At 35.3% G+C, this 14,375-nt stretch overlaps 1 protein-coding gene across 1 annotated transcript in view; it reads right to left on the bottom strand.

Moving 5' to 3' along the window:
- Positions 1 to 14,375, bottom strand: part of SORT1 (sortilin 1) — a 123,177-nt gene that overhangs the window by 79,913 nt on the left and 28,889 nt on the right. Inside the window, exons 3-5 of the mRNA XM_033918152.1 lie at positions 14,051 to 14,124; positions 13,730 to 13,832; positions 2,116 to 2,280 (exon numbers count right to left, since the gene is read on the bottom strand). Coding sequence (XP_033774043.1) covers positions 2,116 to 2,280; positions 13,730 to 13,832; positions 14,051 to 14,124 — 342 coding nt within the window. The remainder of the gene's footprint in view (positions 1 to 2,115; positions 2,281 to 13,729; positions 13,833 to 14,050; positions 14,125 to 14,375) is intronic.

The raw sequence follows: 14,375 nt of genomic DNA, 5'->3' as shown, positions 1-14,375 counted from the left end.
AGTTCTTAGAGTGCAATCACTCTAAAATTGTCCGTACCGGGGCTCCGTCGGTGGCGTCACCCATCAGTCAAGAATATGCTGCCTGCTTGTCCTGGGATAATAAACTTAATTATACCTTTTGATGGAATTCAGTTTGTCATATTTATAAAATGGAGAGAGTGCTTGCTATACAGCAAGGAAATTATAATAGTTTCAAAAAGATTTGTGGGCCATTGATTGCATATTCTAATGATTAGACACCTTGGACACCTTTTTATTACATAGGACTATATTTAATGTGGGGATGGAGAGGTATGTTATATGATTTAATGGGTTTATTCCTGATGAATGGGATGGTGGGGGAGGAGTCTTTTTATATGCATTTGACAATAATTGTTAGAATGTCAAGTGATTTGTACGAATTACTTGATTGAATTTTGTACACTTGTTGCAAGAGTTAACTGAATAAAGAATTTAAAAAAGAAAGAAAGAAGGAATTGTCCTCTCTCAGGAACTCGGAGCAAAGAGTGTTGACATGACAACGCCTGCCATCCGGAAACTCTATGATTCCAAGAGACAGCGACCAGAAAAAGTCTGGAGAGTTAAATCCCAGAGAGAAGCATCTCTCAGTGGAACAAAAGGAGGCCTGGCAAAACCAGACCGCACTACACATTAAGGCCTCAGATCGGGAACTGATTCATAACACGCAGCCCGACCCAAATATAGTTTTGCAAAACCAAGCAACATCCGGATGCAACTTCAAAGAGAACTGCCAATCCTGGGGTCTAGAACCGGAGAGACCAGCCACCGGGATCCGCAGAGATGCCATCATGAGGCTTCAAATCCATTTCAAAGCGAAAATACCCACAAGAGGGACGAACATGTTGAATTAAAAAAATAAAATGGGGACAGCAGAATCTACTTGCACTCCTCATCCTACCTAAACTTCAGGAAATTATTAAAAACTAGCCTATTCAACCGAACTACAACCTAGCCCTCCCTCCCTCCCCTGCTCCCCAAGTTCTCTTTCCCTACCCTTCGCACTGCCCACCCACTTTTGTCCCTATTTCGCCCGTTCCCCCGCACACGCATATTTATTGTATCTGTATTCGCTGACTGTAACATCTCGCTGATTGACCTGCCCTTCTCTGTTGTAAACCGTATTCGCTGATTCTTTGTTGTATCTGTATTCACTGTTTGTAACTATTCGCCAGTCCGCTAAGTTTCAATATGTTGTCTAATACTCCATAAGTTTTTGCATACAAAAGCAACTAAGATTTTACTTTCCATTCCCACCACCTGGAAAAAAAAACAGTTTCTACACGGAGTACAATAGTTTTACCTCTAATTTTTTTAGAGAAGTAAACGACTGGTATGTATCTGGCATTTCTGTTCTAGTGGGATTACTGGAGGACCCGTTTTATATGAAGAGGCCTATATTCACAAAATAGATGCTTTGTTGAGTAGTTTTATAGCCACTCTGCTGTAAAATTAACCCCAAAACATACAAATGAAGATGTGTTCCATATAACCAACAATGAGGGGTAGGTATTAAGGTACATTACAATACTATAATGCATGGAAATTTTATTAAGTCATCACAGGATACATAAGGTGCAAAACACAATTTGCAGTGAACACTGCAAGTTGCCTTATTTTTCCAGGAATAAATACCATAAAAAAACTGGCTATTAAAAGGTTGGCACATGGCAAAAGGCACTTCCCCTTCCCCTCCCTTGACCTCTCTGTTCAGATCCCTGTTACCTAGATGTTTCAGATCAGCAGCAATTTAGTTCAAACCTAGTGGTAGTACAACAAGACTAGCACTAGGGGTTGCCAGTGCCATTATGAACCCATCACTCTATGCTCCCATGCATGCATTATCCATATACCATGGAACTCACTACTACTACTGATTTATTTTAAGGTATGGAAAAGCCTGACTTACTGCATCTTAGTAACTATCTTCCTAAACACACTGGGTTGGCCACTGTTGGAAAGAGGATACTGGGCTTGATGGACTTTCGGTCTGCCTTAGTATAGTAATTCTCATGTTCTTATATACATGTGCATGTGCACACCCTGCTGAGACTCAGACGTGTTATGCACAGGTTAGAGAGCAACATATCCTCTTACCTCACTGCTTAGTACCAGAAGATAATCAGAGTTCTGGGAGTTGTATATAATTTGTGTCTTGGGGTGAAAGGGAATATCTGTTTGCTTGAAGTCCTTTGCAAAACTGGATGATCTGAAAATCCGTCCCCCTGTACTTCTGCCAGACACATCGCCAGTCAGAATTACCTAGGTAGAACAGCAGCACATGAAATGGTGGGCAAAGTACCAAGTAGAAGGGAAGCATTCTGAGCATGCTGGGTACTGGATAGCCAGAGGGGCGATGCCATGACTTGTAAAGTGCAAAAGGGAAAGAGCAAGAACATGGTGAACAGATGTCCTAGGCAGGGTGAGGCATAGGTAGCAGAACGCTTTTTTGTTGGGGGGGGGGCTCAAGCTCCATCTCAGACCCCGCCCCCATAACAGTACTAATTGTAATACCAGTTTTTCTATTCATTTTTCATATATATTGTACACATAATATAATCTTATTAACAATACATAATGGTTAACCACAAAATTAAACTACACAAAACACACTGTACATATGCTTCTCAACATTCATTCCTACCAGAAACTAAAAGTACTTATATATATATATATATATATATATATATATATATATATATATATATATATATATATATATATATATATATATATATATATATATATATATATATATATATATATATATATATATATATATATATATATATATATATATATAGAGTCGCACATCTCCTTTAGAAAGGATGTAAAGGAGGAATGGTCCGGTTTAGAGGAAGGATCTTGTAGAGAGGGATCCTCCTCCCCCGAAGAAACCTCATCCTCAGAAATAAGGGCTCTTCAGAGTCATCCCAGAGATCAGGATCTCTTACCTGGGAACCTCGACCCCATGAATCCGGTGTCGAGGGGGGTCAATATGTCGGGTCTTGCGTGCCGATTTCCCGGACCGCAAGGAAGCGGTACCGGGAGAAGTTAAAGACTGCTGATGTCGGGACTGAGCGGACATAAGCAATGGTTCAGAAGTCTGGACAGCCCTATGCAGACCTCTCGGTTCCGGGGCAAGTACCGGCATGGAAGCTGAGGAGGCCGAATGGACCGGTACCAACAGAGTGGAAGCCAACAATAGGGGTTGTTCCACGGTCGGTACCGGTGGCTCAGACCGGACCGGGACTGGAAGATTCAGAGCCAACAGAGCAGGAAGGAGTTGCTGCAACTGCTCTTTAAGTTGGACTTGAAGGACAGCCGCAATGCGGTCATCCAAAGAAGGCACCGATATCGCTTTCTTTTTCTGCGGTACCTGCGGTGCCGCTAGACGCCCAGAGGATGAGGATGCCGAGGAGGATGCACTCACCTCTATAGGGGCGGAGCATTTACGGGAACGCCTCGAGGTCGGCAGGACTGGACTCTCTGCCACAGCGACCGGAGGACGCTCCAGGGAGGAAGGCTTCTTAGCCGGCTTACCTGTAGGGTGCGACGCCGGAGCGGTGTCACGCGGTGTCGACGAAGTGGGCGCTGGCTGAGAAGGGGTCGACGCCGGTGCCGATGGATCAGTCATCGCGGCACCGAAAAGGATTTTTTGTTGAAGCTGCCTGTTTTTTAAAGTGCGCTTCTTTAAAGTAGCACAACGGGTGTAGATGGAAGTCTTGTGATCCGGACCCAAGCACTGCAAGCACCAATTGTGTGGGTCGGTCAGGGAGATGGGCCACGCACACTGCTGGCACTTCTTGAACCCGGGCTGAGGGGGCATGAAGGTGAAGACGGCCTCCGCTAAATCAAAAGCGGAGGGCTCGATAATTACAAAAGGCCCCGCCGGGGCGAACCCGAAAAAACGAAAGTTTTGTTATGTTGTTTTTTGGGGGTTTTTTTTAAAGAAAAAAGAAGTAGAAATAAAAAGAAAAATATTCCGAAGAAAAAAAACGCGAGCGGGAAGGCAAGCAGAGGGATTTCAACGGCCGTTGAAAAACACGCGTCTTCTTAGCTCCACGGAAACGAAGAAACTGGGGACCGCGCACCTCCGTCGGGTGGGAAGGCACTCGCGCACACACGATGCGGCCTAGCTAGAACTTTCTAAGTTCTTAGAGTGCAATCACTCTAAAATTGTCCGTACCGGGGCTCCGTCGGTGCCGTCACTCATCAGTTAAGAATATACTGCCTGCTTGTCCTGGGATAAGCAATGTTAGGAAATTCTTCTTTACAGAGATGGTGGTTGATGCGTGGAATACGCTCCCAAGGAAGGTGGAGGAGAAGAAAACAGTGACAGAGTTCAAACAAGTGTGGGATGAACACAAAGGATTCTAATCAGAAAATAATGGGTATACCTTGAAGGAACTAAGGCCAATACTGGGCAGGCTTGCACAGCCTGTATCCTGTATATGGACATTCAGTTGAGGATAGGCTAGGGAGGGTTTCGATGGTTGGGGTGGTTTAGATGGGCTGGAGTGAGCTTTGATGGAACTTAAGCACACTACTAGGCAGGGCTCTGGGTTTCTGGCCCAGAAATATCTAAGAAAAAGAACCATTTAAACTAAATTAATTTATGGAGCGTGTATGGTTGGGCAGACTGGATGGACCACTTGGGTCTTTATATCTGCTGTCATTTACTATGTTACTCTTTGGGTTTTGGACAGGTACTATTGACCTGGATTGGCCACTGTGAGAATGGATTACTGGGCTTGATGGACCATTGGTCTGACTCAGTAAGGCTATTCTTATGACTTGAAAGAAGAATATGTCAGTTTTTAATAACTAAAAATAAAAACACAAGGTTGTTTTCTTATCCAGTATGGTTACAAGATTCATCTTTCATGGTTGATATAGCACTTAAATGATTTAAACTTAAAACTGCAAGGAAAAGATCAGATCATTATGAACATGTGTGATCAAGTTAAAGAATTCCAATATATGTTATATCTTTGGAAACGCAGCTGAAAAATGAAGATTTAAACCACTTTCCAACATGCAACAAACAAATCAGGTTTAGGTGAAATTGCAACGTATCAAAAATACACAGAAAAAAATTTTAAGCCTTAGAACTAAGTTTGAAACTAGATTTGCAGATTTTAAATGTTTGGAAGACAAGTTCTCTTAATTTCTTTGGTTTTCTCAATAAATATAGAATCAGTACCTAATCATATGAAAATGGAAGTAATTGAGATCGGGGCGTGGCTTGGAGCGCGCACGATATGGCAGCCTAACCGCAGCGCTCCCGTATCCAGGCAACAAACGGAATAAAAATAAAACTTTCACATTGTCTAATCGCTATTAAAAATACATAAAACAACGTCGGAAATGGCAAGTATGAAGCAGGGAAAAGCTGAAAAACCTTCAACATCGGGTATATCAGCAAAAAGAACAAAAGTAACTCCCCTGTCACCATCGAGTGTGCCGTTCCCGATGGAAACTGAAGAACTCACTGAAAAGTCCGATATTATGACTGAACTTTTCAAAATAAAACTGATGCTGACTGAAAATGCCAATAAAATCTCTGAAGTTAAAGAAGAACTTCTCAACATGAAACAAGAGATCCAAACCGAAAGACTGAGAATGACAGTGATGGAAGAAAAAATGGAGAAATTTGAATCCTTCACACAAGAATATGACAAAGATAAAAAAGAAGTAGCAGCTTTAAAAAATCAATTGGTGGATATGGAAAACCGAGGAAAAAGAAAGAACATCAGAATTTTGGGGCTGGCTGAAAATATTGAAGGGGGAGATCCTGTACAATTCCTGGAAAATCTTTTACCTAAACTGCTTCAGCTCAATTCAAAATGGCCGTTAGAAATTGAAAGAGCCCACAGAATCCCCACAAGAAAGTCAGTAAACCAGGCTGCTCCAAGACCTTTGATATTCAAGGTTTTAAGATATCAACAAGCTCAAGAAATATTAAAAATGGCAAAAGCAAATAAAAACTTGAATTATAAAGGATCAAAACTGATTTTAGTTCCGGATTTTGCTAAATATACAGCAAACATAAGAAAACAATTCCTCACATACAGACAGCAGTTGAAAGAAAAAGGATACATATATGGAATATACTATCCATCCACTATGAGAGTATCCAGTGGAAATAAATCCATATATTTTCAAGACCCTGCAAAATTGAAAGAATTTTTGACACAAAAAGAACCTATGTTTACATAAAAAACAGAATAAAAGGAACAATTCAGCTGAAGAAAGAAGAAAGAAGATGGAAAAAAGGGAAAATAAAGAAGATTATTAATAAAAAAAAAAAATTAAGACATAAGAAATGTTACTAACTGGAAATATAATTTATTGATATAGTGGATGCAATAATATAATATTATTTTATTAAATTAATTATTAATAAAATATTAGCATCCACATTCATTAATATTAGTGGAAAAAAAAAAATAAATAAATAAATAAAATAAAATAAAAAAAAATTTTTTTTTTAATTATTAAAATATAAATAAATAAATTATAAAATTAAAATATTTATATAAAATACATATTTTAATCAAAATAGAGAATTTATTCAATTATATAAGCATATTAACTTATTATGATTAATGAATAATGAAATGATTACAATGAAATTATCATTAAAAATATTGAAAGGAAAATTTGTTATTGTTATATTGAGAATAAGACTTAAAAATGAAATATATTAATTTATTATAAAAACAATATTTTAATTCTATGTAAGAAGATTATAATTTTATGAAATATATACAAGAAAATAATTTGATTATTGAAGGGATTAATTAATAAAATAGGTGTCTATTATAAAATTTTTATTTAATTCAATTACTCAGTCATATTAACTTATTATGAAAAATAATGAATTAAATAATTGATTGGTAAATAATTAATAATATATGAATTTATTATAAAACTTATTTATTGATATAAAATGTATATTTTATTCAATTATTCATTCAAATTAATTCATTATGAAGATGATCTATGAAAATGATTGAAATACATTATTATTAATATTAATATTTTTATAAAAATGGATATATTTAATTTATATGATGAATAACAGATATATAGAGAATAAGAGCTATATTTGTAATATGTTTATTTATTAAGAGTATTATATTACATGTATGCATGATATTGAATTTAATTTTATGAATCAAATATATATAATTCTCAGTAAATTTATAAAATTTTATAGATTAAATGGATATAATTTTCAATTATATAAGGGTGGAAGTATAAAGAATGTATTGAATTTAGAAATATGTTTTTAAATAATATAATGAATTATTAGTTGCCTGGGGATGGAGATTTAGGTTTTGCATGACCAATGCGTGTTCCAAATCAGAATATGATAATGGGTGGGAGGGGAGGGAAAATAATGGGTGGGATAGGAAATAAATTTTTATTGAATGTGCTAGGAAATAATCTTGTAAATTATCATAGAATATTGGTTAAAACATAATTATTAATTAGATGGATATAAAAATGTATTCGCTGAATGTCAATGGTTTAAATCATCCTATTAAGAAGAAGAAATTATTATCGTTCCTTAAAAATCAAAATGCGGACATTTACTTCATTCAAGAGACCCATCTTTCGGAAATTGAATCAAAAAAATTATCTGGAGGATGGATTTCTAAATGTTTATTTGCACCGGCTTTAAAGAAAAAAGCTGGAGTGGCTGTTCTAATAAACAAAAAATGTAATGCAGATTTTAAATTAATTAATTATGATCCCTTAGGTAGATGGGTACATATCGAAATGGTTCTGGGAAATACAACCCTGAATTTATTCAATTTATATGCTCCTAATACGAATCAAATGGAGTTTTTTAAACAAATTCAACAATTACTTTTACCACTGGCTACATCTAATTTAATAGTAGCAGGGGATTTCAATGCTGTAATGGATCCGATTTTGGATAAAAAACCAAGTAAAGTTATGAAATCATTAGGCTTAGATAATTTGATACTATCTTGTGATTTAGTAGATATATGGCGAATTCTTCATTTTAATGATCAGGAATTTTCTTTTTGTTCTCAGGTCCATAAATCTTTTTCACGAATTGATTATATATTTGTTTCTAATAATATAGCGCAGCGTGTACTAAAAGCAATAATTGATCCCATTATAATTTCAGATCATGCTGGTGTGTGGATTAATCTTCAAAATTATGATGTTGAAAACTTTGATTCAATATGGAGATTTAATAATGATTTACTAGCGGATTCAAAATTTCTTGAAGATTTTAAAATAAAAATGCAAGAATTCTTTCAATTTAATGAATCAGATACTATTAATGCTGAGATCTTATGGGATGCTTTTAAAGCAACTATGAGAGGAAATATTATTTCATACTCAACATTTATTAATAAACAAAAAAAAAAACAATTTCTTGAGATGGGAAAGCAAATTAAATTATTAGAAAATAAATTAATTGAGAAATGGGAAAATAATACATTACAAGAAATATTAAAATTAAAAGTTAAATATAATGAGATTTCTTCTCAAATTGTGAGGAAAGACATTTTCAATAAACAAGTACAATATTATGGAAATTCAAATAAAGCGGGGAAAATATTAGCAAATTATCTTAAAGTAAAGAAAAGAAAATCTAAGATTATTGCAATCAAAGATACACAAGGTAACACACATACCAATACAAAAGATATTATAACACAATTTCTTGATTTTTATAAAGAATTATACACTTCCAATTCTTATAAAAATAAAGAACAAGATGGATTAACTTTTTTAAATTCATATATTGGACCAAATATTCCAGATCATATAAAAGGAAGTTTAGAAGAACCTATATCTTTAAAAGAGTTAGAAACAGCATTGAAGTCTCTTAGAGTTGGATCCGCTCCAGGTGGAGATGGGTATACTGTTGAATTTTATAAATTTTTCCAAAATATCATATTACCACATCTGTTAAATTTGTATCAATATCAAATAAAGAATGAAAATATTTCTGGTACTATGGCAGAATCGATAATTATAGTCTTACCAAAACCAAACAAAGATCCTACTCTGGTTTCAAATTACAGGCCTATTTCATTATTGAATGTGGATAACAAATTAATGGCTAAAGTATTAGCATTAAGATTGGCAAAAGCTCTTCCTTTCATTATTGATGTACATCAAACAGGATTTATTGCTAAAAGACATTCATCAAATAATACTAGATTAGCATTCCACTCATTAAATTTAGCAAAAAATATAAATGATCCAGCTTTTTTAATATCTTTAGATGCAGAAAAAGCCTTTGATAGAGTGGAATGGAATTTTATATACCAAGCTTTACAATGGTTTGGTATAGGATCCGGTTTTATTAAAATGATTCAGACATTGTATAACTCTCCTGGAGCAAGATTATATATTAACAATAATTTATCAAATAGATTTAACTTGCATAGGGGAGTTAGACAAGGATGCCCTTTGTCTCCTTTACTTTTTGATATTGTCCTAGAACCTTTACTAATCGCAATAAACAAAACTAAGGAGATAAAGGGAATATCATTCACCAGTTTTGAATTTAAATTATCTGCATATGCAGATGATATATTATTATATTTAAGAGAACCGGAAACTACTATTCCATGTATACTTAATTTAATAGAAAAATATGGTACTTTTTCTGGATATAAAATTAATTGGAACAAATCTGAAATTCTCCCAATAAATGTTCATTGTACCAAAGGATTATTTGACCCATATTCATTTATTTGGAAAGAGGATGGAATAAAATACTTAGGAATTATGATTAAAAATACAATTGAAGATACAGTCAAAGAGAATGAAAAACTTTTATTGAAAAAAATAACAGAAATGTGTGAGCAATGGAATCCATTACATCTTTCTTGGTGGGGAAGAATTCAAACAATTAAAATGATGATATTGCCTGTGGTTTGTTACCAAATGAGTATGATTCCAATATTTTTTCAGGGGTCATTTTATAAAAAACTTAACAATGTTCTTACAAAATTTGTTTGGTGTGGGAAAAGACCAAGAATCGCTTTAGTATCATTACAAAGACCAATTATGGAAGGGGGGGTAAATTTTCCAAATTTTTATAGGTATCATCAAGCCTATATTTTAAGACAGGGTATGTATTGGATCCTCCCAAATCTTTTAGAAAATGTACCAGATTGGCTATATTTAGAATGGCGGCTCCTGTTCCCTTTATATCCAGAACAGTTAATAACTATAACAATGCCTAAAAGATACAAAGACCACAGAATTTTATTTGACACTTGGAAAACATTGAGATACATCAGTAATCTGTCACCAGAACCTATTGCTAAATCTCTAAATCAATCAATATGGATAAACTCCAGGATCAGAATTGGCGGATTTAAAATCGTCTGGAAACAATGGATAAATGCAGGAATACGAACATTGAATGATGTCATATCAGAAGGATCACTGCTTAGTTTTTCACAATTGCAAAATAAATTTGGATTAAATAAAACACAATATTTTAAATGGATGCAATTGAAGCAGGCCATTCAGGTAGGGTTCCCTGAGTGGAAAAATCTAAATAATCAATATAGTCTACAGGTTCTATGTTTCCAGGCGGATTTTTTGGGTCACCAAGCCGCAAAATGGTACAAATTGATATACGGATTTTTAAATAAAAAAAAGAAAACAGGTCTTAGGGATATTTGGAGTATTGAGATTGGTCAGACAATTTCTGAGTCTCAATGGCCACGATTTTGGTCCTGGAGATTAAGATCTACAAGGTCAGCATCTATGAATCAAACATGGTTGTTCTTATTACATAGAGTGTTCTGGACCCCAACGCGCCTGCAAAAAATAGATAGTACTAGATCTAATAGATGCTGGCATTGTAAATTGGAAATAGGGACGTTAGATCATTTAATCTTTTTCTGTCCCTGTGTAAACGCATTTTGGAATTCAATTTGGCCCCAAATTAATATGTTACTAGAGAATTATGTAGGACTCTCATATGACACCATATTATTTGGCACTGCAATGAGAACTAAGAGTCCGATTTCAGCAAATAATAACAAGCTATTACTAATACTAACAGGAGTCGCCATGCAACAAATTACTCAAAATTGGAAAGATTATACCAAATTAAATTATACGTTCTGGTGGAATTCTGTCTGTCATATTTATAAAATGGAAAAAATATTAGCGTTACAACAAGGGAATCTTCTTAATTTCAAGAAAATTTGGCAACCATTGACAAAATATTCTAGTGATTAGTTTTCTTAGCACAATGATAAAAATTATATATGAATGGGATGGGATTTGATTAAATTATTGGAAACATAGTATATAAAAAGGGAGAGGGAATTATATTTTTATGTTATTGTATAATCTTTATCATATTATATTTTAAATACTATGAATTATTAATGATAATATTCTAGAAATGTAATAATTAATAATAATTTTATGAATCAAATATTGTAAGAATGGAAAATTTATAAATAAAAATTTAAAAAAAAAGGAAGTAATTGAGATCCAGTGCGATTCAGATTTGAAGACAAAATACAGTGAAGTTGGCTTGCTTGAATTTTACAAATATTTGCCAACCAGTTTTGAAAATACTCAAAAATTTGACATTATTTCCATGTTTGGAAGTGCTTATTGGTGCGAGCAATTATTTACACTTATGAAAGGCAATAAGTTTCCTATCAGATCCAGAATTACAGACATTCACCTTGAGTCAGTTTTAAAAGTAATCATCACTGCGGACAAGATTTTCCCCAAATAGGAAAAATAGTAGAAGAGAAGAGATGTCAAGTGTCGGGACGAAAACATTAATTTTATTGTTGCTCTTGTTCTTTTTTTATACTGTACTTTTCAAAATAAACCTAAGTTTCTATGAAAAATGATGGGTTTTTTTTGTCCTTGTACAACCTGTTTTAAATTCTTTATTCATTTTTGCATGTTACAACAAGTGTAGCAGTTAAACTCATATGAACTTAAAGATGCACACTTGATTAACTCTCATATATGCTTTAAGTATAACATTTCATAACAAATGTTTTTGTTTTTTTGTGGCCCACAAACTTAAACCTTGTTTATTTAGCCCGTGTCAGCCTTTGAGTTTGGCATGCTTGGTTTACATAATTAGATCACAAAGAAAGATTCATTAACATTCATTGGACCTATAAACAGTGATTTTTAAGGTTTTGCAAAAGATCTGGAGAGATAAACACAATCTAATTTGAGGAGCTAGTCCAGTCCATATCGCAGTTAGTAAGTATGGAAAAGAGTGTGAAATTTTACTAATGGACTTGATTCCTCTTAATGATGGAAAAGAGAGCTTATACATACGAGTTGTTTTCATGTCCGACGATCCCATGGTGTTTAGAGATAAAGACAAAGGAACAAATAGTTCATGTAAAATTTTAACAACTTTACAGGCACTTTTAAGTTGAACTCTCCAAAAATCAGTCTGGCTGCATTTTGAATCAATTGCAGCCGTTTCTTGTTTCCTTTGCTTAAACCCACAAAATACAGAAATCATTTGCAGTCATGTGAAACTTAAGGCAAATCCGAAAGTCCTGCGACAGAAAAATTCCAGCTCATGGTCCAATCCCTAGTTCTAGGACTTCCAGACTACTGCAACATCCTCTATCTCCCCTGCCCCACAGTCATGATAAAACTACAAACAGTTCAAAACACAGCTCTGAGACTGATGTATTCACTGAAGAAATACAACCACATCACCACTGCATACCTCGACTCACACTGGCTCCCAATACAAGCAAGAATACTATTCAAATTCTACTGTCTACTATTTAAAGCCATAATTGGAGACAGCCCAGCCTACTTGAACAACCAGGCAAAGGAGAATCCAGACACCATTCATGCACCCCCCAATCAGAGGCGTCAAATGCAAAAATATGTACTATGGCCTACTGGCAACCCATGCAGTGAAACTAGACCACCAACTCTCCAATCAATTCATGACACCAGACTACAAAACTTTCAGAAAAGAAATAAAAACTCTGCTATTCAAGAAATCCATCAAGACAAACTAACACTGCAGGAAGCATTTCAATCTTCCCCAGATTCTACAACCTCTAACCAAATTATCCAGCTTGTAATGAAACCAATACAATGGCTAGATCTCCCCCTAAGCAACCCACTCTACTTTGTTACTCTCCTGGAAATGTCCACATAACCTCTTATGTACTACGCCTTGAACCGCAAGGTATTGGTGGAATAAAAGTCACTAATGTAATAAATGGAATTACAGTAATCCAGCTGTGCCAAGATAATGGTTTGAACCAATACTGCAAAATGAACTTGATGGAACAGATGAATTTTGAGTGTGTGGAGACTAAAGAAACATTTTTTGTTAAGAGGAAGAGCTCAAGGAGCTTTTAAACTAAAGCCTGATATGGGTCTATTCATTTAATAAATACACCAACACCTAGTATTGGTCAATGGTTTTGGAAAGCAAACAGTCTGTCTTCCTGTAGTTCAGCATTATTTATAGACCTGTCTCTTGTCTTCCTCAGGCTTCATTTAACAGTGACCTGGAGCTCAACACCCTGCACCCTGATCATGGAGTTGTCCCTTTAGTGTTCATCAATCTCTGTCCTCTGCTACCTTCTGAAACCCCATTTCTCATGCACTATGCTCTGCAATGTTCCCATTCCACCAACAACTTTCACATTAAGTGTTTACCTACTTTTCCAGAATTCTGAGGTCCAATGGCCATCCCAAATTCTGTAAGAATTAATGTGTTATTGATCATGGAGGTGATGTCCTCAAATTTCTTTCCATAATCATCACTTGGAAGGGGGGGAAAGGACAAAAACAAAAATGATTTTACAAAAACACATACAAGTGCATCAATGAACGTCACTATACCAGGGCCCCCACCACCACTACACACATTAATCTCTCTTTTGCTTTGCTCTAAAGTGGGTATAACCCAGTACAAATGCATTTCACAGTGCAGACATCCATTCCCACTGAGGTACATTATTATCCTGTTCCACAAGCTTACCTCCTGTAGAGTTTAGATTGTCCAAATATCAACATTGGCAACGGCACCCTGAAGGTTGTTAGTACCAAAATCACCTGCCAGGGACAGGGAGAAAATACGGTAAGGGATGGTGACAAACACTCATACATCATGAGAAGACACAAGAGCATAGACTGGCCCTGGAGTACCAGAAATAAAAGCCAACAGTTCTCCCCATGTTTACACCTGGAAAAAAAAGTGGATTCAGCTAAGGCTGCCTCCCCCAAAACAAGGCGTTTTAATGCTCCCCTCCAGCAGATCAGTGCCCTCATACCCAAACCTCATGTATTACTCTTATTACCAGAAA

Source organism: Geotrypetes seraphini, chromosome 13, assembly GCF_902459505.1.
Source record: "Geotrypetes seraphini chromosome 13, aGeoSer1.1, whole genome shotgun sequence".
Lineage (NCBI taxonomy): Eukaryota > Metazoa > Chordata > Amphibia > Gymnophiona > Dermophiidae > Geotrypetes > Geotrypetes seraphini.
The sequence above is the reverse complement of the archived record's forward strand: the minus strand, read 5'-3'. Positions and strand labels throughout refer to the sequence as shown.